The sequence below is a fragment of the Pteronotus mesoamericanus genome, unplaced genomic scaffold, assembly GCF_021234165.1.
Source record: "Pteronotus mesoamericanus isolate MK-2021 breed Mesoamerican mustached bat unplaced genomic scaffold, CSHL_Meso_final contig_90, whole genome shotgun sequence".
Classification (NCBI taxonomy): domain Eukaryota; kingdom Metazoa; phylum Chordata; class Mammalia; order Chiroptera; family Mormoopidae; genus Pteronotus; species Pteronotus mesoamericanus.
Window position 1 is genome coordinate 23,033,851 of NW_026555277.1, and position 23,899 is coordinate 23,057,749.

At 37.2% G+C, this 23,899-nt stretch overlaps 1 protein-coding gene across 1 annotated transcript; it reads right to left on the reverse strand.

The window, feature by feature from the left end:
* Positions 1–1,188: 1,188 nt before the first annotated feature.
* Positions 1,189–14,762, reverse strand: CUNH2orf69 (chromosome unknown C2orf69 homolog). The gene is made up of 2 exons (XM_054585877.1): positions 14,325–14,762; positions 1,189–4,106 (listed from the first exon to the last, which is right to left on the reverse strand). Exons 1-2 carry the CDS (start codon positions 14,646–14,648, stop codon positions 3,279–3,281), a joined length of 1,152 nt encoding a protein of 383 aa, XP_054441852.1. The 5' UTR covers positions 14,649–14,762; the 3' UTR covers positions 1,189–3,278.
* Between the last annotated feature and the right edge of the window lie 9,137 nt (positions 14,763–23,899).

Below are 23,899 nucleotides of genomic sequence, written 5' to 3' on the forward strand. Positions count from 1 at the left end.
CTTTGAGGTTAGACAAGTGAATGGAAGATTGGAATCTGCAATTGTGTAATTGAATTTGTTTTTGGCCCTTATACATTTTTAAAGTATGTGTGTAGGTTGTAATTATTAGCTTTTCATGAACATTAACAGTATTTGTCTTGGTACATAAGTTACACTGGAATTCTACCTATTTATTCAGTAATTTTTTACTTCCATGGATCAAAACAAAGGAAAAAAAGTCAACCAGGCTTATTTTGTATCTTTCTGTTCTTTTGGAATTGCAGCTAGCTATGTGAACATTTGGAAAGAACTTTAGTAATAAGGCTTTTCTCTCACCTATCTAAAGTTTCCAACAGATACCTAAGCTGAAGTTAAGAAGTTGACAAAAAAAAAAACAAAAAAAAAAAACCCCAAACAGGAGGCTGGAATGCAGGTCTGGATGGAGTTGGAACTGTACTGCTGTGACTCCCTTCTCTCAGTGCTAAAAGACAGATGTAGTCAGGAGGAACTAACATAGATTGGCAGTCGCCCACTTATCTCTGGTGTTACCTTAAACTCTCATTTCAAGCATACAGGCTACGAAGTGTTTGAATGTCTTAAATACACCTAAGTTGTATTCTATTTTTTAAAGCTCTAGTAAATGAGATAGTAAAAGGACCATCCTAGAGCTAATAGGTTTCTCGGCCTTTGTAAAAAGCAATCTTAATTTACAGATGAGGTGTATCTACTTTATCTTCTAAAGCACGTTTTTCTTAAAGGCCCTTAAAGTATAACACAATAGCTCTTTTAAGAAGACTATTTTATCTCTTAAGTCTTATATGTTCCTATTCTCACATGTTTATCTGTACTATATCCTTAGAGCTTAGACTTTCCTTGTCCGCTTGGATACTACACAAATGAAATATATTAAAAAAAAAAATACTGTAGTCTAACCAAGTCTTTTAGGGAGAGCTAAAGGGATACAGGTACCTGAGATAATTAACCCAGAAAAGGAAGAACTAATTTTTTGAGAGATTTTTGTTCTTTAGGAAATCCAACCAAAGAAATTAAAATAATGCAAATTTTTGTGGCGCAATATAAAGAGAGATTTTTATAAGGTTTAAAGTCACTCATTTGAAAAAAAAAATGGGGTTAATAAAAACACGTACAAATCCAAACTAGCAAGTGGAGAGAAAATAGCTTCTTTCCAAATAATCATCTGAAGTTTTAACAAATAGAGTAACATAAAGCACATCCAAACAGACTTCTGTGGATTAAATTTAATACAATCGTACATTCATGCTGTGGCAGTAACTTTCACATTATTTGTATGACTTTTCTCAGTTGACTTGACACAGACACAAAGGCACAATTCAAAAGAATACACGAACATTCATAATAGTTCTAAACAAAAGTGGAGAAACAACAAATTTGAAGGATTAAAATATTTGAATATGGATAAACGAACATTTTAATTCAAGAAATACTCTCCAACACTGTCTCATTTAAATGCGATGGTAGTTCCAGGTGTCCAGTGACTTATTTTTAATATCTATTCAACATACAACAATTAAGCATTCACATGACTGGATAGCTACAGAACCCAGATTTTAAATACCTTTTTTTTTTAATGAATCCTGCTGAAATTAAATTTTTCATTTAATCAGTTGTATAAAAATAAATGTCTTTCCTTCCCTCCTCATTAGAGCATTCAGTAACTTAGCTATTTTACATCAGATACACATGAATTTAACCAAGGATAATGAAACATTGAAAGAAGCAAATTATGATACTTTAATAAAATACTGGAATCAGGCTGACTCGTTGCAAATTTTTGGTGTCGAACAGGAATTTAAATAAACTGAAGCACTATAAAACTACTTTGTCTTAAAAAATTGAGAACTACTACTCTAATTTTTAGAATTAAAGAATGTTACTTTTAAGCATTTGCTAAGAATCTTAAGTCCCAATATTTGGAATACATTTATAGAGACATTAAATATTCTGGGGGGAAAAACAACGTTTTCATTCTACATGGTTTTGTAAATTTAGGTCCTCTGGGTTATTAAGATACTAAGCTTCAGTCTTTATTTTTTTCAGTCTGAAAGCAGCATGTTACTTCTTCCCTGCTTTATTTCATGCCCTGAAAAAGCTAATTACAATTAAACAATAAAAAAGTGACCACTCACCTTTTACTTTAACCACACAGCTATGTTTCAGTGTTGGTTGACATTAACTAAATCTTGGTTTCTCAAAAAGTATTTATCTAGGTCAAGAAAAACAGGCAGAAGGAAACCTCACCCAAATTATGTAGCACTGTTAAGCAAATTCAGTTTTTGAGCCAAAATTAAAATATGTCTTCAAACTTTCCCTTGTAACTTTTCTTATAGCAATATAATTTTTGTATTCCAGCCAAAGAGAGCTGCTTTCTTTTGGCAGACAAAAATCATGCTTCTGGAGAAAACACTGACTTAGATCTATAGAATCTGTCCCCTTGTCAACAGAGCACTAACAAATAGAATATTATATATTTATTTTACCTAAAATGATCTCAAAAGACTGATATGAAAAAATTTTCAATCTGTAATATATTTTTATCCAATTTACATAATTATGTTCATTTTAAAACAATTTTCCCAAAAGAACTGGTTTTTGGCCAAGATTAAGAAACTCCAAAATGTCTTAGCCAAAAGTCGTCAATTAAAAATTTAGCCATAGTGCTTAAGTGTAATGTTTTTAAAAACCAACTTTACACTACTGCATGTTCTTGGGTATTTGGAAACAAATATATTTTGACTTGAGAAAAAACACTTCGTGGCACACTAAAGAATGACTCCATGAGTTGACAAAACATAAAGGCAGGGTACAGTTATTCCAAAACGATGGAAAATATCTGTGTGCCTTTGAAGAGAAATGGAGTGTTTCTACTTAAGAGTTTTCAATGCCAAAATTGGTAATTACTGTTAAAATACCACGAAAATTAGACATTACTCAGAAAATAAACTTTCAAACTAACTTTAATTACCTTTTACAAGGACTGTATTGTAACTTTCATTATTAAGGGTCTTATATCTCCTCATAGGATTATCAAACCACCTTTTAGATTTCAAGTGAACTAATTCTAACCCAGTCCAAATTAAAAACGGTTCACATTCAGAGAAGCAAGAAATACTATTGCACATTACATTTATATTTTAGGAATGTATGTTCCCTTCCACCCAAAATGGATACATTATCTATGAATTACATGTCATTATCTGAATTTATAAAACTCAAAGTGCTTCTTCTCTTTAAACAAATACATTAATACTCTTATAGTCTCAAAATACTTCATGAACCCTGAAGTGATTCTCTATGGAAGGAGCTTCCTTTGCAAAATGTATTTGGCTAGTCACCTGCATACCAAAATCTCCAAGTATCTGAACAAATTTTTTGTGCTCCTTTCCAATCCAGGATCTCATTGGATCACGTACTTGGTAAGGTGTTACATGGGTGTGAACAATAATCCCTGTTTGTGCAAATTCTTTCAAGACTTCTGGGTAAGTAATCCAAGTATTGCTTCCTCCAGAATGACCACCATCCAGCCAGTACATTGTTCTTATGCTGTTGATAAAAGCATCTATGTTCTTGTCTTTCTTAGCTTCTTTCAGTTCAAAAAGCAACTGATTCAAAACAACACAACCTTTACTGAATCCAATCAAAGTAAAAGAAGCACCATTTAGTGATGGTGGATAAAAACTCATGGCAGACTCAAAGTTTTCACAGGGGCTCTCTTTTTCTCCCTGGCAACCATTAGTAGTAGTATGAGAGGAACTGGCTCTACAATTAGATGCTTTGGAGTCCTCATTCATATCTTTCACATTCTTCTTTGATAGCAAACTGTCCTGACTTAAGTTAAATGCATTAACTAATAACGTGTAAAGGTGCTTAAAAGCTCCAAAGTCAGTATTATGTTCTGGAGCACCAAACATATTACTTTTTACAAAATTGTCATAGCAGCTGAATTTGTGCAAATGCATTCGGGAACACTTTATCACCCAAATATAACTATTGGGGAACCGGTGAGCTAAAATGGTGGCAACATTTTCTAGACTCCAGTTTTCCCACTGATAATTCTCAGGATGATGGGTCATGATTTCATGATAATTCTGAAAGGTAAGAAAAATGAAACAAGCATTAAATACACATTTATATAAAATTATTTCCACAAAATAGTTTCCCATTTTTATTGTGGAGGAAGTTGAGATGTTACGACCTACGGTTAATATATTATAAATGAAAACTATAAATCTGTCATTACTTTCTGGTTCTAAAATTTTGAAATCACTTTTTCAGTTTAAGCCTCAAATCCATCAAAAAACAAGGTTATAAGACATAATAGCTTGGTGGAAGAGGGTGGAAGAGGAATAAATGGTAATGTTTAAAAATTCAATAATAAATAAGACATAATCGCTAAATACGTAATATGAATTTAAATAAATACTTCTGCTTCCAGCCAAGATGGAGGTCTAAGTTGGTAGGCTTTGCTTCCTTGCACAACCAAAAGAAGGATAACAATCAATTTGTTATAACCAATAACAAAAAATAACCAGAACTGACAGTAAGTAGAACTGTATGGAAGTCTGACAACCAAGGAGTTAAAGAAGAAACATTCATTTAGACTAGTAGGAGGGGTGGAGATGGGCAGCCGGGGTGGAGAGGATGTACAGCAAGGCAGGGGCTGGCAGACCAGGCAGGTTGAGATGGTGACTGCTGGACGAGGCAGTCCCACGTTCACGTGCAGATAAACCAGGAGGAACAACTGGGGAGTAAGACAGACCTTGCAACCCAGGGTTCCAGCATAGGGAAATAAAGCCTCAAAACCTCCGGCTGTAAAAATCTATAGGGGTTGCAGCAGTGGGAGAAACTCCCAGCCTCACAGAAGAGTCTAATGGAGGGGCCCACAGGATCCTAGAACATACACAAGCCCACCCACCTGGGAATCAGCACCAGAAGCGCACAATCTGCTTGTGGGTAGCAGGGGAAGTGACTGAAAGCCCACTGAGAGCGGAGCAAGCAGCATTGTTCCCTCTCTGGCCCTTCCCCCATATACAGGGCCACAACACAGTGAAGTGGGTTGCCTCACCCTGCTGAACACAAAAGCTCCGCCCCTTACAATGTAACAGGTGTGCAAGACAAAGAATATGGCCCAAATGAAAGAACAGATCAAAGCTCCAGAAAAAGAACTAAGTGATGAGGAGAAAGCCAACCTATTAGATGCAGTGTTCAAAACACTGGTCATCAGGATGCTCACAGAAATGATTGAATACAGATGCAAAATAAAGGAAGAAGTGAAAGCTATACAAAGTGAAATAAAGCAAAATACACAGGGAACCAACAGTGAAGAGAAGGAAACCAGGACTCAAATCAACAATTTGGAACAGAAGAAAGAAATCAACATTCAACTGGAACAGAATGAAGAAACAAGAACTCAAAGAAATGAGAGGCTTAGGAACCTCTGAGACAGCTTTAAATGGTCCAACATCCAAATCACAGGGGTGCCAGAAGGAGAAGAGAAAGAACAAGAAATTGAAAACTTATTTGAAAAAATAATGAAGGAAAACTTCCCCAATCTAGCCAAGGAAATAGACATGCAAGTCCAGGAACCTCAGGGAGTCCTAAACAAGTTGGGGTCAATGAGGAACACATCAAGACACATCGTAATTAAAGATTAAAGATTAAGAGAGGATTTTAAAAGCAGCAAGAGAAAAGAAGACAGTTATCTACAAAGGAGTTCCCATAAGATTATCAGCTCATTTCTCAAAAGAAACCTTACAGGCAAAAAGGGGCTGGAAAGAAGTATTCAAAGTCATGAAAAGCAAAGACCTACATTCAAGATGACTCTATCCAGCAAAGCTATCATTTAGAAGGGCAGATAAAGTGCTTCCCAGATAAGGTAGTTAAAGGAATCCATAATCACCAAGTCTTTATTATATGAAATGGTAAAGGGACTTAAGAGTCTAAGAAAAAGAAGATCAAAACTATGAACAGTAAAATGACAACAAACAACTATCAACAACTGAACCTAAGAACACAAAAACAGACTAAGCACACAACTAGAGCAGGGACAGAATCACAGAAATGGAGATCACAGGGAGAAGGAGGGGGGAAAATGGGGGAAAAGATACAGGGATTAAGAAACATAACTTGTAGGTGCAAAATAGGGGAAGTTAAGAATAGTATAGGAAATCGAGAAGCCAAAGAACTTATATGACCTATGGACATGAACTAAGGCGGAAATGCTAGAGGGAGGACAGTGCAGGGCAGAGGGGGAAATAGGGGAGAAAAAAAATGGGACAATTATAATAACAATCAACAAAATATACTTAAAAAATAATGAAACACTTCAGAAAGGTTATAGATACTTTTAATAATTTTATTTAGTAAGCACACAATCTATAATTTATAACACATTAACTGAAAATAAAAAATTGGTTTATATGAAGAGTTTTTGACCAACACAGAATTTTATTTAATTTTTTTAAATTTTATTTTATTTTTTCAAATACATTTGTCTTTGCCTACCACCCACCACTTTCCCTTGCCCCCTCCCTCCTTCCTTCCCTCAGCTCTTCCCCTTTGGTTTTGTCTATGAGTCCTTGCTATATGTTCCTTGACTTTCCCCTTCCCTTCCTTTTCCCCGCCCCCCCTTCCCTCTTGTCTCTGTTGATTTCTTTTCCTTTCAGCCAACACAGAATTTTAAAATATTTTCCTATTAAAGCCACAATCCTCAACCCCTCTCTGTTTGGATTACTCTAGCAACCTGAATGCTATATGTTTGATTTCAGTTTTTGTTTTAAAAAGTTGCAATGAAATTTTAGAAAAATCTTTTTATACATCTGTGATTACATGCTTAAAAATAAATTCCTAGATATGAGAAAACTAAGTCAAAGAATATTTATAATATAAAGTTGTTTATACAGACTACAATACTGTCTTCCAGAGAGGTATTTTTAACTTTCCTTTTATTTTTGTTAAACTTCATAGGCACAGGAATGATATTCTAGTTTGGATTTACTGAAAATCTGAATGAAGATGAAATTCTGTTCTCATATTTATTAACTATCTGAGTTTCTACTTGTGCAAATTCATATCTTTTGCCCTTTTTAAATTGGATTTTATTTATTTGTAAGTATTCTATATGTATTAGTAACTGTTTAGGTCCGAGGACATGCATGTAAATTGTTTTCTCGTAATATTCATTCATAGTTTTTTTTTTAAAAGGGAAATTCATCCCAATTTATTCTATAAAATTTATTGGATAGCTACAGATTAGATATGGATCAGAACAGACTAAACTCCTGTCCACATGGAACTCACACTCTATATACAGAGATACACAATAAACAACTACATTAGTATATAAAGCAACACTGTCCAACAGAAATATAACATGAGCTACATATAAAATTTTATAGTAACCACAATTAAAAAGATAACAGGTGAAAATTATTTAATACGTTTTGAGCCAAATATATCCAAAGTATTACTGTTTGAACATATGACCCATATAAGAAACTACTGAGATTACATTTCTTTGTCTTACTAAGTCTCTGCAATCCAGTGTGTATTTTACACTTACAGCACATCTCAATTTGGATGCTAAATTTTCATTGGAAATACTTAATCTAAATTCAGATTTCATAAAATTTACAGTTGAAAAAGTAGATTCACATACCAAGTTGTTCAAATACACTTAACACTTTTTCAGGAACTGACCTGAGTATTAGTTTTTAGATTTAAAGTTAAAAATAATTACAAATTTATTTCCTTGATCAGACTTAACATTTCAAGTGGTCAACAGCCACAAGTGGCTAGTAGCTGGACAGCACAAAACATTAGATGGTAGTTAAGTGCAATGGAGTAGTATAAACAATGCAGGGAAAAAGGAATACAAGTTTTGGAGAGGGTGGGAGATTATTATTTAAAAAACAGGGTGGTTTCCAACAAGGAGATAATTGAGAAAGACCTGAAGGAACTGAGGGAATGAATCGTGGTATTTCAGGCCCAGGAAACGACGACAGCAAAAGTGGAAGCATGCTTGGCATACACAGGAGGCCAAAGGACAACCAGTGGAGTGAACAAGTAGCAAGAGTCATTGCTGAAAACCAGAGAGATTGCTGAGAAAGATGGGCCTGCTGATCATGACTTGTTAAGACATTATGAAGGCTTTGGCTTTTGCTCTTAAAGGGTTTGGAGTAGAGAGATGGCATTTATATTTTGAAAGGATTAATATGTGTGAGGGGCAACAGTTGACAAAGGCTACTGAAGTATAATCCCGATGTGAGAAGGTGGCTTGAACCAGAGGGGGTAGAACTGAAGACAGTAAGTAGTAGTTAGATTCTGAATATATTTTAAAGACAGGATCAATAGTACTTGCTGATGGATTGGATACAGAATTTTTCCTTATATTTAACAGTCATGTACTATAAGTATTAGTTAAATGTACCTCCCTTCTGATTTAGTAATTGTGCTTCTAGGAATTTATCTCAATGATATACCTGTGTATATGCATAAAAAATATGTATGATATTTATTTTTGCTTCAAAACAATGGGGCAGCTCTATGAATACTCATGGGTTGTAAAATGACTAAAAAACCCCTGTATGCTCTGCTACCATTTGTGTTTTTTAAAAAAAGTTTGAATCAACAGAATATCCCTGGAGGGGCACATAAATTGGTAACAGGGACAGCCTTGGACAAAGAAAATGGGAGACTAGAGGGAATAGGATGAAAAGAGACTTAACTTTACAATGTACAACATTAAATGGACTAAATTTTTAGCAAAATGCATGTTTTTTTCATTAAAAATTAAAACTAATAAAAGTAATAGGATAAAAATTCAGTCTATATACAAAGGTGTAAGATAGAAAACTCCTCTGTAAAATTACCAATGAAAAATAATCATTATTAAAATTTTGGTGTCTAGTATTCCAGTTTTCTTTAGTATACATATGTATATATAAGTATGTATATAAGAAAGCATTCTTTAATTCTCCCTCAAGAAGCTTACATATATGGTTTTCACTTAAAAATATAGGTATGATTCCATATCAATAAATGTAGATTTGCATAACTTTTTAGACTTCCCATCAGAAAGATTAATATCAATTTCCATTCCACTGGAAGTATAAAAGAGTGCTTATTTTTTCCACATCCTGGCCCATACTGGTTATAACATTGATTTTTAAAAAATCTTTCCTACTATGATAAAATGTCTTACATTTGATTTAATTTGCACGTTCTCATTCCTAATCAGGTTGAATATTTTTCTATGTTTATTGGCAATTTTCATTCTTTTCCTCTGTTAACTCTCTTTTCATATCCTTTGATAATTTTCTCAACACGATGCTCAAAGTCCTTCATTAACAGTTTGTATCTCACTTAAGATTAATAGTTTGTCATATACGTTAAAAGGCTATCATTTTTCACGGATTATGCTATTGCTTTCTGCACATAAGATTTGTGATACAAGTATAGTAAAATTATCATAGGAGCTTATATCTGAAATTGCTCATCTAAATTCTTTCTGTATCTAAGGAAACTGAGGTCCTAGAAACTATACAGTTATTTGTATAGTTATTTATGATTTTATGATTCTCTGTTGAGTCTCTACCATATAGCAGGTGGTAAATCTAAATGCTTGGTGTCCCCCTCCCCATGATTAGAGAGAGAAAATGCTTATACTAAGGAATTGTGAGTACTGAAATGTAAAAATGGGATTCTTACTGTTACGTCAAAGCCCAGATCTGAGAACAATGGATAAATACTCCTGTATTAGAAAAAAAAAGACACCAGACGTTCTCATAGGACTTGCTAACAAGTAGCCAAAACTGGTTCTGTAACCCAGATAACGACTGTGTCAATCTACAGAAAAGGCTAAAGACTGTGGAAGGAGAGGGTTTTCTTTTGAGAATTTTCATCCCAGTTAGGAATGTAATGCACTTATTCTCCCTGTAGGGGTATAGAGTAGGGGGCATGCTTCTCCTCATGCCCAGTGAGGTAGTTGGCAAGAGAATTTCTTAGAGAGATTAAGGAGTGCTTATTCCACAGGCAGATACGTGCTCACCTGCAAAAACTTAAGAGGCCCACTCCATACTGCTACCGAAGTGAAGATACAAAGAATTTTTAAGAAAACATGACATGTGTCTCCAAGAATTTGTAGACATTCATGATAAAGGTTTAAGTTACATGGACTAGTCTTACAGCACAGTGAGAAGAACCAGACTGGATACAAGCTGTACTTTCATCAAAAATGGGGCAAGGAGGCCTAAAGTGGATATCCTAAGTTAGCAAAATAGAAGGACCATAACAGGATCCAGTCTTAAGAAGAAGGCTGCCTGACACAGCCCTAGGGGTACAAGACCAGGTGTGAAATAACAGAATATATATATACAGGGTGGGACAAAGGTTTACAACTGTATGTAAAACAGAGTTTATTCTTGTATTATTATTATATTATTTTTTCCATATGAACAATTAATTGTAAACCTATTTTTGCTTACACACATGCCTCTGTCCCTGGTTCCAGGTACACAGCTCTTAAAACCCATGGGATTTCCTGGGTGATAGGAATGTCTTTTGTTCTAATGAGGTAAACTCTTGGTGGGCTCCTGGATATGAGCTAGTCACCAGGAAGATCAAGACATGAGCAGAAGTTTAGAACTCTCAGCCCCACTACTCATTCTCCAGCGAGGAGCTGGAAATGGAGTTAATGACAGATCATGACTATGAGATGAAGCCTCCATAAAAATCCTCAAAACAGAGGTTTGGGTAGCTTATGCGTGGAAGTGTTGGAAAGGGATGTGCTCAAAGAGACCAAGGAAGCTCTGCATTCCTTCCCATATACCTTACCCTATGCAGCTCTTCCAGCTGACAGAGCAGACAGTGATTGCCTGGGGCTGACAGAAAGAGAGACTGACTGAAGGGAGACAGAATGGTACTTTTCTAGGGTGATGGAGATGTTGTATAACATGACTGTGGTGTTGACTACCTAATTGTATTATTTTTCAAAATTCATAAAATTGTAAGCTTATCTTTTTAAAAAATGAGATGTTAAGTCTATCTCCTGAGACTTTAAAAAGATAAGAAAATTAGAAAGTGCCTACTTAAAAGAATCCTGATCTGCCTCCAAAATCATCACTGATGGGTAAGAAAAACATCAAGGGATAACTAAAGAAATATGAATTACTAGGGCCTCACCCTTACTATAATTCAAATGATAAAAGAGCAGGTATATAAAATAATAAGCACATAGTACAATAAAAGATGACTTCAAAAGGACATCAAGAAAGTAATGTAATTAGGATTTAAAATTACTTGGACCAAAAAAAATTTAAAAAATCATCACATGGACAACCAGATACAATTAACACCAAACAATGAATCTATGTTAAGATGAGGCAGAGCTTCCAATGATACCCTGCAAAGTTCTGTTTGGCCCTATTCTGTTCAATACTTATCTGAGTAATAAATAAATATATAAAAAGAATGCTTATTTAATGTATATATGATACAATCCAAAATAATGGTTCTAAAAGAATCAATACACTAATAAGATGAGCTGTAAGTAACAGAGTAAATTTCATACATATAAAAACATTAAGCTCAAAAGAATCAAGTGCAAACATATGGATGGGGAAATCTGTGCCTAAGGGCATTTCATAAAATATCCAAGGCTTAACCAAACATTTCATGCATTGTTCAAAGCAACTTATATTCATTCATTCATTCATTCACTCGTTCAACAAGTTATCTATTGAATACCCACCATACGCCAGTCACTAAGAATCACAGACGGAGATCAGTGAAGAAAACAAATGTGAAGCTTACACTGTAGTGGTGGAAGGTAGACAAAAATCAAAATGGAAAACTAGTATGTTTGATTATTAAACAGGATGATCAGAAAATGCTTCCATGTGAAGGCAACTTTTGAGCAAAGACTTGAAACAGGTGAGGTAATGAATCCTGCATTATATCTGCATGAAGACTGCTCCTCCAGGTAGTATCTTCAAAGCTTTTGAGGTGATGTGTGCCTATCATGAACAATTTGAAGAAGACTGGTGTTGCTGGAGCAGAGTAAAAGAAAAAAAGGAAATAATCAGAAAATCAGCAAAGTGGAAAAAGGTGAAGACAGTGAAGGGCCTTGCAGGCCATCAAGAGGTCTCTGGCTTTTACTCTGAGGGATACGGGAAGCTACTGGAGTTTTGAGCAGAGAGGTGTGGCATGATTTGACTTATATTTAAAAATGATTATTGTGATCACATTTAGATATGTCAAGAAGGTGGAGCCACTTTGTCGGTGGATTACGATATGAGGTGAAAGAGACTAAAGGATAGCTTTAAGATACCTAACCTGAGCAACAAAAAAGGAAGTTTCCACTGAGATGAGGAAGGTTGCCAGAAAAACAGGTTTAGAGTCTAAGATCCAGAGTATTTAGGTTTAAAATATCTATTAAATATCCAAAATAAGACACTGAGCATACAATTAAGTCTAAAGTTTGCGGTGTATGTACATGCTAGATACACAAATGTTGAAGGTTGTAAGAGTACAGGTAGTATGTAAAGCCATAGGACCAAAAGAGATCATTAAGGGAGTAATGATAGATAGAAAAAGCCTAAGACTGAGAATAAGGATACCCCCAAAATTAAAAAGGTCCTCAGAAAGATGATAAGAAACTGTAATTCACTGGGTATTCACATATTTAATCCTCACTGATATCCTATAAATTAATATTCCTATTTTATAGTTGAAGTAGCTACAATTGATCAGAGATGTAATAGCTAAAAAGTGCTGAATCAGGGTTTAAATCCAGGCAATTTGTCCTAAAAGCCTTTTGATGCCTATCCTCTCTTTGTTTTCGAAAAGACCTGGATTTTTAGAGCACTTCCAACTATGCATAAATCAACAGTACATGACAGTTCCAAAAGCTAATGGAATTTCAGGCTACCTAAAGAAATGGATGATGTCAAAACAAAAGGAGGCATTACTCTTGTCATTAGCATTTTTTAGACCTCACCTGAAGACTTGTACTATATTTTGGCTGGCACACTTAAAGAAAAAAGAAAAAACACATAGTAGGTGCTCAATAAAAGTTAGTTATACTATCATCATCATTATTAAAGATGCACACAACAGCTGGTCCACAAACTGGAAGTCGCTGTCAGCAATGTCATGCTATTTTCCCAAACTGAGCAATAGGACATTGATTAAATTAAGCTTCTTCTCTTATATCTTAGTATTTTTCATGTTTATTCTCAGTCAACTAGATCAGTCAATTATTTTGCGGACAAGAGAAAAAACTACAGATATCATTTGATTCGAGGCACAAAATTTCTAAGTATTTCATTTTAAAGCATCAATTTCAAAAACAATAAATTAGTATTGTTTAATGGCCATATTCTAGCTTTACCTGTCTACACCAACGCCATCCAACAGAACTTTCTTTGATGATGGAAGCGTTCTTCTCTATTTGCCCTATTCATTACAGCACACTCAAACCTTAATTGCCACTGAGCACCTGAAATGCAGCTAATGAAATTGAAAAACGTTTTTAATTATATTTAAATTAATTTAAATTGCCACATATAACTAATGGTTGCCCTATTAGACAACAAAGTTCTGGATTAAGATCTAGACTGACACCCCAGCTTTCCGGGACAACAGAGCCACGGATTTGCCTGCAGCTATAAGATTAGTAATAAAGATAAAATCACACAGATAACATAAGCACAGAATTTTGGTGAGCACCAAAATACTGACATGCTTAGCAAATACTGTTCCTTTTCTCCACCCACCCACCCTCCCTTTCTTAGGGTTACTGAGCGTCAGACCCTTGACGTGGTTTTTTTGTTTACTTGTTTGCTTTTTAGTTACTGCCAGTGGAACACTACGCGCCACATTAATTCAAAAGCCCAGCTCTGTCTCCTGCCAAACACACACACACACACACACACACACACTCACTCACTCACTCACTCACTCTCTCTCCGTCCCCACCCCGAGAAACCAAGTCATCGGATGAATGTATACTCGGTATTGTATGTCTCAATACTTCTGTTTCAAATTCGCCTCCCTTGAAGCGTGAACTCTTCGAGGTCGTAACTCTCCAAGGACACCTTCACTGTTGGGCTACAAAAAGTGGGGATTAGAAGTGTAGAGGGGGCGCTTTTGGATTTCGTGGAGTGACGGACGAGACACCTCCGTGAGTGCACGTGTGGTTGTGTTCAGACGAGGCAAGGAACCGCGCGCCAGCTACGAGGACAGAATCTGGGAAATCTGCACACGCACGAGAGGAAGAACAGGTGCCCAGGCAGGCCCCACGTTACCTGCACATCCCCGGGGAAATACAAAACGTGATGCTGGGGTGGCGGTTGCAGCTCCTCCTCCGCCCGGTCTCCAGAGAGATCCCGCCGTTCCCGTCCCACCGCCGCCGCCAGCAGGAGCAGCTCGTTGCTGCGCTGCGGGTCGGCTCCCGGCACCGTGGACAGCTGCAGACACTGGTGCCGACGCCCCTCGGCGGAGGGGGAGCATCTCGCAGAGCTGCTGCCTTCCAAGTTCATGGTTCCGGCCTGAGAGCGTGAGGCGGCTATTCCGAAATGCGGCAGCAAAAGCAGCAGCGGCGGCGACCGCAGGAGCCCGAACCCCCACATGAGTCGCCGCCGCAAGAACCGTTGGCGTAGGGGTGGGGAGGGGGGAGGTCCTGAGGGAGCGATTTCACAGGCCGATCAACGGTCTGTAGGAGCGCCCCCCGCGGGAGTCGGCGCGGGGGCGACGACGGCGTCAGGGACGGACGTCAGCGCGCTGCGTGCGTAAGGAGGGAGGGGTGAACGCCGAGTCGGACTCCGGTTTCGGGAGGGGGCGGTGGGGGCATGGCCTAAGGAAGGGCGATTGTGATTGGTGAGTCCTGCCATAGCCGGGAAGTTCCAACTAAAATCTGGGAAAGAGTCGGAGGACTGCAAAGAAAGAATGAACCCAAGGCGCTGTACGAGAAGGCGGGCTTTTGTGGCGCATGCGCAGCAGCAGGAGTGGCCTAAAGGTCCCTGTCCAGTAATACGAATCAGGGTTTTGCGTATACCAGTTGCCCGTTTTTGGCAGGCTCACCTTTCAGATGAGAGCTTTCTAGTCTTTTTAGCCTTAAAAGGGACGCAGTCCCAATGTTGTAAGTGGAATAATTCTGCTCTGTAGAGAAATCTGTGGGAAGTCTTGCACATGTCCTGGATAAAGGGAATCTTCCTTTTATACCCTGGAGTTTTCTTTGTAGGTATACGAAGGTTTCTAGGTTCACAAGAATCTGTGGTTAGATAGGAAGTCTAATGTATCCCTGATTTATTAGGGTGGTCAGTGACATGGGCTGTGAAAGAATTCACAAAGAGAAGAAAGTGCAGAGAGTAAAAGTTTTTTACTTTCCGAAGGGAGGGAAAAGGCTAGGTTCAGAGAAATGCACCAGCCCGGAGAGGTGGAGGCTTGGAGCTTTTATTAGGTGATGGGAGTGCTTGTAGAGCAGGATGTTTCAATTGGTCTTGTATAGGCTGCAGCTTGTCTCGGTGCTATCTTTGGGTCCAGGGTCCTGGACGGTAAGGCCTGTTTTGTAAATTCCTGGAGCCTCTGCACCTTTGGGGCACTTCCAGTAATCCTCCAGTCCTGATAATAAAGGCTGATAACACTGTTAGGGTCAGTCATGCTTTACAGGGTTCAGCTAGCTCTGGCAAAGAGGGCCTGAAAAGGGAGATTCTACCCTATTATGATTGGTAGTGGGGAGCAGAACATACGGATTGATTGGGACAGGAAGAATGGGGGCAGGACATTACTTATTATACATTTGCTGCTCTTTGCTATTCTAGGGTTTTCAAAAAACAGTTTTAACAGTGGGAACATCATAGATGGCCAACAACTATCTGTGGCCAGTTGGGTAGGAATAAGATTTGGCCAAGTGTATGCTAAAGACAGGGAAGGGAGTAGGGGAGATACAATACTCTAAACTCAAGGGCTTGTGAGGCAAGGAACTATAAAGAACCTTGTGGGGGAGAATAATAAAATGCTAGTAATAAATGAGAATGAAGTACTAATACATACTACAACAGGGATTAACCTTGAAAACATGATAAATGGAAAATGCTAGTCACGAAAGACCTAATATTGTAGGAGTCCATTCATATAAATGATGTCTGGAAATAGCACTATGGAAACAAATAGTAGATTAATGGTTGAGTAGGGCTCAGGAGGAGGGGGCCTAATTAAAAACTAGTCAGTAACCCTGGCTGGTGTGGCTCAGAGGATTGAGTGCTGGTCTGTGAAGCAAAGGGTTGCAGGTTTAATTCCCAGTCAGGGCACATGCCTAGGTTGCAGGCCAGGTCCCCAGTAGGGGGCATGTGAGAGGCAACCATTCATTGATGTTTCTCTCCCTCTCTTTCTCCCTCTCTTCCTTTCGCAATAAAAATAAATAAATAAAAATCTTAAAAAAAAGAAAAAAGTAAAAACTAGTCACTAAATTCAGTCTACTCTCAAGGAGAGAATTAGGCTCTACTACTTGAAGGAAGGAGCGTCAAAACTCTTGCAGACAGCCCTGACTTTTGTGGCTCAGTGGGTTGGGCATTGTTCCAAAAACTGAAAGTCACTGTATGATTCTCAGTCAGGGCACATGGCCCTGTTGCAGGTCCCTGGTTGGGGGCCTTCGAGAGACAATCAGTGTGTGTTTCTCTCACACATGGATGTTTCTCTCCCTCTCGATCTCCCTCCCTTCCCCTCTCTCTAAAAATAAATAAATAAAGTCTTTTAAAAAACCTCTTGTGGACATATTTTAAAACAACCACACCCAAGTTCCCCTCCAGACACATCAGAATTCAGAGATCTTCGAACTGAAGTACAAGGGGAATAAGAGATGAAGTAGAGTTGACTAAGACATTATAAAACAAAAATGAGATGATTCTGAAAGGAGGGAAAAAAGAAAGCACAGGCTAGGGACCTTGGGACTTAAGGAACAACCGGTGGTAAATACCCTGGCTTTTATTTTTGCCTGCTATAGTACAAAATTGAAGCTAAAGAATTCAGCAACTTAGAAACTCCAACAGACGCACACAACGAAATTCTCAAGGAAAGCCTGCTATCTAGACAAAGCACTAGGAAAGGGGGAAGCCTCACAAGAGAACACTTTTAGGAGATAATGGCTCTACTCCAGCCAAATATCATGGAAAAAAACTATGGCCCCACCCAAAAGAGCAAAGGCTGAGTGGGGAGTCTAGACATCCACTCTTGGGCTTTAAGGAGGTGCCGTGATACCCTTGCCAGGTGGTGTCAGAGAAGACCAAGCAGAGGGAAGAGAAGGCTTGTTACTCCATCACCAGTAACAAGCCTTCTCTTCCTCCCATAGTGTCAGTGGATTCCATATGGAGAGTCAGGACTTTCACCATTGTCCAGCAGTACTAAAGTCACTCCTACAATAGTGCCATTTGTTATAGACCAGGTGGAGAGCCAGATCATCTTTCTCCACCTAACAGTAATGAGGAGCCTTCTTTCTATTCAGTGTCAAAATAGACTTCTGGACTTCTACTTCACCTTCGGGAGTGGTATAGAGAAAGTGAGTTAAAACCAAAGGTTAATATAAGATAGAGGGTCATATAACATAAAGTAACATAAAGTAACGTAACGTAATATAACAGAACATAATAAATTCCAGGTTTCATTTGAAAACCACTTATACCAAAAATGAGGTAAGTCTCAAAATGAATGAAAAAAGGACAACCAATAGACACCAGCAGTGAGATATTAAAATTATCTGACAAAGATTTTAAAGCAGCTATGATAATGCTGCAACAAGCAACTATAAACACACTTGAAACAAATTTTAGAAATAGATAACCTCAACAGAAAAATAGGAAATCTCAACAATGACATAAAAGATTAACAAAAAGAAACTAAATTAAAAAAACACATAGGCTCAACAGCAGAATTTAGGGAACAGAGAAAAGAATCAGTGAAGCTGAAGATAAATAGAAATTACCCAACCTGAATAGCAGAGAGAAAATAAACTGAAAAATAAATGAATAAACAGAGCCTTAAGCGCTTGTGAGACTATTACAAAAAATCTAATAGTGGGTCATTAGAGCTTGGGAGAAGAGTAGAAAGAGAGTAAGGCTGAAAAAAAATACATAAATAAATAATGGTTGAAAAGTTTTCAAATTTAGCAAGAGACATAACTACAGATTGGAGAATCTGAGCAAACACCAAAAATATCAGTCCAAAAAACCTGCCAATACACAACATAGTTAAATGTGAGGAAACTAAAGACAAAGAAAAAATCTTAACAGTATCCAGGGAAAACTGACACCTTACTCACAAGGGAAAAACAATATAAATGACAGCACCAGGGATATTTAGGGCAGTGAAATTACTCAGCAATGGTGGATACATGGCATTACACTTTTTGACAAAATCCAGATGTAAAACACAAAAAAGTGAACCCCAATATAAACTAATGAATTTTGGTTAATAATAAGGTAACAATATTACCTTGTAACAAATATAGCAAACTAATGGAAGATAATAATAATAGAGAAACCAGGGTAGAAAGATAGGGGAAATATGGGAACTCTCTGTACTTTCCACTCAATTTTTCTGTTAACTTAGAACTGCTCTAAAAATAAAGTTATTAATGTCAAAATTTACTAAGCAGTCTATATACAAACAGGCAGCTCAGGGCTTCAGGGGCTAAAATAAGGATTTGATTTCTCTCTTGTTTTCTTTGTTTTCATTCCCTGGTAGGTAGGCAGGTTTTCTTCATGTATCAGGAATAACGACATTGCTCCCTCCCTCTGCTTCCAAAAGGCCGAGCTTGGTATCTGAGGCTGGTGGAAGTGTGGGGAATCTGGGATTCTATGACAACAAGGAAATTATATTGAAGCCTTGAAATATGGTGACCTATGTTATATTATAGCAAAACAACTGGCCAAACTGTTGTCTGCAGTGAAAAGATAAAAATTACTCAAACATGGATTCATATGCAGTTGTAGAAATAATAGAGATCCTCTGTACCTCCCTCTCTCTCTGCCCCCTGAACCCTTGACAACCTCTAAGCTTTTTACTGTCTCCATAATGTTGCTCTTTCTGGATGTCATATGTTGGCTTTTCAGAATGACTTCTCTCACTTAGCAATATGCTTTTAAGTTCTCTCTCTGATTTTTTTAAATGACAAAATAGCTCATTTTTTTTCATTGCCGAATAATATTCTATCACATTGATGTACCACAGTATTTTTTATCCATTCACCCATTGAAGGGCATCTTGGTTGCTTCCAAGTTTTAGCGATTATGAATAAAGCTACCATAAACACTCATGTACAGGTTTTTGTGTGGCCATAAGTTTGCCAATCATTTGGGTAAATACCAAGGAGTAAAATTGCTGGAGTGTGTAGAAAGAGAATAGTTAGTTTTGTAAGAAACTGCCAAACTGTCTTTGAAAGTAAATATACCATTTTTCAGTCTCATCGTCAAGGAGAGTTCTCATTTCTCCACATCCTCACCCGCATTTTGTTGTCAGTGTTTCAGATTTAGCCATTGTAATAGATGTGCAGTGGTATCTCATTGTTTTATTTTGCAATTCTCTGATGACAAGATGTTAAATATCTTCTCATAAGCATAATTATCATCTGTATATCTTTTTTGGTGAGATGTCTGCTCAGACCTTTTGCTTATTTTTAAATTGGGTTGTTTGTTTTCTTATTGCTGAGTTTTAAGTGTTCTGTATAGATTTGGATACCAGTCCTTTACCAGATATGTGTTGTGCAAAATTTTCTCTCATTCTATAGATTGTCTTTTTATTCTCTTTACAGTGTCTTTCACAAAGCAGAAGCTTTTAATTTTAATGAAGTCCAACTTACCAATTTTTTTCTTTTATGGATTGTGCATTGGGTGTTATATTTAAAAGTCATCACAAAACTCACGGTCACCTAGATTTTCTCATGCTATCCTCTAGGACTGTTATAGTTTTGCATTTTATATTTATGCCTATTATAGAATTTGACTTAATTTTAATATAGGGTATAAGATACATGTCTAGATTTATTTTTTTGCATATGGATGTATGGTTGTTTCAGCACCATTTGTTGAAATGATTAAGATCATTTGACTATATTAGTATAGCTCTATTTTTGAGCTCTCTACAGTTCCATTGATTTGTCAGTAGCCTTTTAATAATTTTCCTTATTTGCTTATGCTGATTTGAGTTGAATTTTTATCAGCTGCATCTGAAATATCACTGATTAATTCAAGCACTTGGTACATGCCAAGCACTGTGCTAATCTTTTTACATAAATCCCATCACAACAATCTTTTGAAATAAATGAGGAAGCTTGGGTTTTCGAGTTGAAGTAACATGTCCAAAATCTTACTACTAATAAATGATCCAGTTCTGTCTTCCTATCTATACTATACTTCCTGTCAAATATGACCTGTTCCTCCTTACTCAAATTATTCTAGTTACTCTAATAGTCTGTCTTCTGCTAATTATGTCCTCTAATCACACTATAGTTGTCTTCTAAATTAAATAGTGACTCCTTGGCCATCATTTAAAGCCTAAATTCTCCAGCTTTTTTCAATACTCCCTTACATGCTCAATGTGATTACTTAGTGATCTCCTATCACTCCCACTGTTTTACTATACCAGTTTGTGACTTAACCTATTCCTTGTATGTGCTGCATCTCCAGGTATTGAATTTTTTGTCAAAGTCCATCTCAAATACCATCTTCTCCCTTGACTCTTCTCAATTTTGTAACCACATCTCACCCTAAAATGGGAATTGAGCCCTTCCTCCTTAAAATAGCCAAGCATTTCATTTAAACCTCACTTGTGGCACATCTTATGCCTTGCTTTTCAGTTAACATGAATTTGACTTATCCTTCCTACTTTGCTGTCACCTCCTTGACATCTTATATACCATGAAGAACCTGGCATTCATTAAAAAAATTTTTTGAGTACATAATATCTGTATCAAAAACAGCACTAAATGCTGGGGTAGCAAAGATAAAAGACAACCACTGCTTTAAAAAAAAATGTTTATAGTCTAGTAGGAGAGGCCAGACCAGAATGCAATTACTTTTATGTAATTTAAGTTCTAATATGAAAATGAACCTTCCAGTATTATGGGACAGAACACAGAGTATGGAGTACTCAATATAGTTTGAGTTTGGGAAAGAGAGAAGACTTGTCAGAGGACAACACATAGAAGTTACACTCGCTCAATTAACAATATATGCAAAAGCAGAAGTGCCTGAAAGAGCATCACACGTTTTGAGTGCGAGTAGTTCAGGTTAGCTCTACTATAGTATTTGAGTTAAAGAATGGCAAAGGGATGAAACGTAGGGAAGGGGCTTATCTTAAAGAAGATTCTGACTCTTGCAGGGGAGTTTGCATTGTTATCCTGTGGACATGAAAATCAATGTAAGACTTAAGCAAGGAAATTTTATGATTTCACTCATGCTTAGATGGGTTACTCTGACCAGTTATATGGATAACAGATTGGAATTAGCTGAGACTAATGAAAGGAAGGAAGACCAGCTAACAGGATGTTGCCATAATCTAGGTTAAATAGTATTAGGATCTGAATTGCCAAAGACAAACTAGGACATATTCGAGAGATATTTAGGAGATAGAATTTGTAAGACTTGGTAATGGGTTAAAGTAATTCTTTAAGATCTTATATTCTCTACACCTGGGGATTCATCTGAAGAGTAACTTTCTCACGCCAATTTAAAGAGATACTTTTTCCTGTTCCACTGTATAAATTATTGGAATCTGTCTCCTTCCGCCTCATCTCTCACAGCCACCTTGCCAAGACAGGCTTTACGACCAAAGGAACTCTCCGAGGAGGTCTACCTTACTACTGGGGACTCTGCTACTACTAGAGGATAAAAGGTCCCTGCTCACACTGCCAAACTTGGGAGAGATGTACTTCCAAAATGAAATTAGAAATCGTCCTTTTTTTTCTTATACATAATGCTAAAAGGTAGGAACTTAGGTACATCTTGTGTTAAATGGACCCCTCGTATGATCTATCCTAGGCCATAAAACTGTTTATGGCACTTTGACTACAAGTTTAAACAACCTTCTCTTAAAAACATGTGAAAATAAAGTTGACAGTTTCTTATATATACTTGTATACGGAGGAGTGGCAATACCTTGGCAAGAAGGAACATTTTATTGCTGATATTCTTTAGAATTGCTGTCACATGATGATGATAATAATAGAAATAATAAGATTGGCCTATTTTTAGTCTGTTTTATTATTTTATTTAAATTTTCTCCTAGCTAGTGCACCCTTTGTTGCCTGCTCCCAGAGCTGGTGCTTCTACTCTCCCCTCCAACCCACTACTTGGTACACCACTGTTCATATACAAATTGGAACTCAGGAAATGGAAATTCAGATGTGCCTTGTGAGACAAGGAAGAAGTCTGAAGGAAAAAACTCTGAATGTGAGTTCATGTTCTCCATCTTACCAACAAAATGATCTAGGGCCACTGACAACTTCTTTGAACCTCAGTTTTCCTGTTATTAAAATAGGGTTAAACTATCTATTCTGTTGTATACTAAGTGATGTAATACAGCTAATTCTCTCCTGTTGTAAAGATTTTCATATTTTCTCTCTACCCAGGGTGTTTTGACCATATTTGCTATATTTAGGGAATTTCCAGTCTTAATATAAGTGCTGTTTCCCAAGGTACACTCTGAAAGCTAAATCTTCAGACTCTCAAAGCTAGGACACAGGCATGTGAACTAGACTTCATATTCAGCACACCTACATATGATTTTGATTTGGAAGTTAGTAGCTTGAGGAAGGAAAGATTCAGCTTTGAAACCAGTTTGTTGATAAAGGCATCTGACACTCCGGGGTGGCAGTACCTGAAAGGTCACACTCCAAGTGTAGGCGTGGCCTTGCTGGGACGTGGCAGTGGCAGCACTTGCTTGCAGTGTTTGTTGGGGTGCGGGTAAGTCGTGACCCTGACTTTCTCATCAGGCCAGTTCTATGGGGTAGTTGTAAGCATTCTTCCCAGAAGCTTGGTTCCATACTTGTTCCTCCAGCCTCTGAGTTCTCCCGTCTCCTGTTAAATTTTCCTGTTCACTCAGCCAGAATCAGGCTGTGTTACTTGCAGCTTTGAGCTCTGATATATGTTTCTTCATTGGTTTCTTCATTGGTTTCTTCACTGGCCTGTTGTGAAGAATGTTAAGGAAGAGGCAGTAATAATGTAATAATTCTAGAAAGCAAATCCTAGAAAACTTTATTGAGCTATAATTGAATAAAATTTGAGGATTATAGTTTTTGAGGAAATTATACATAATATTAGAATACTTTTGCCAAACTTCTCCTTCGATATTACTATTGGGAATACTTGAGTGAACTTAGAATTTCATGTTCCCCAAAAGAAATTATTTTAGAACCAGTTTATTAAAAACATTTTAATCCCTGGATATTGATTCCACAGAGTAGTCCCAAGTGAGTTTATCAGTTCAAATCAAAGCTAGAATCAAAATAAATCAGGCATTATATGGCATATTAAATTTCTGGAACTCAACTCAGTTCCCTTAATCTCTGAGCAGCAGTAACAGAGTGGCAGCTCTCACTCATTGCAATGGGGAAATAACAAAGCAAGAGTAAAATTGCTGTTGCAAAATGAAGCACATCACCACATCTCCATCTAATGCATTATAGTTCATGAATCTCCCAGGAGCCAGAAAAACAGAGCAAAGTCTTTAAAAGTGAATCCAGATGTCAGCCATCGCCATAGCAGTGCTTTAATTATCAAAGAACAAAGAAGTAACTCCTTAGGTGCATTCGAAGCAGGTGTTCCTTCATAGAAAACAGAATAGCTGAAGAAACAGCTGTGGCATTAAATCTGCTTCAAGACAAGGGAAC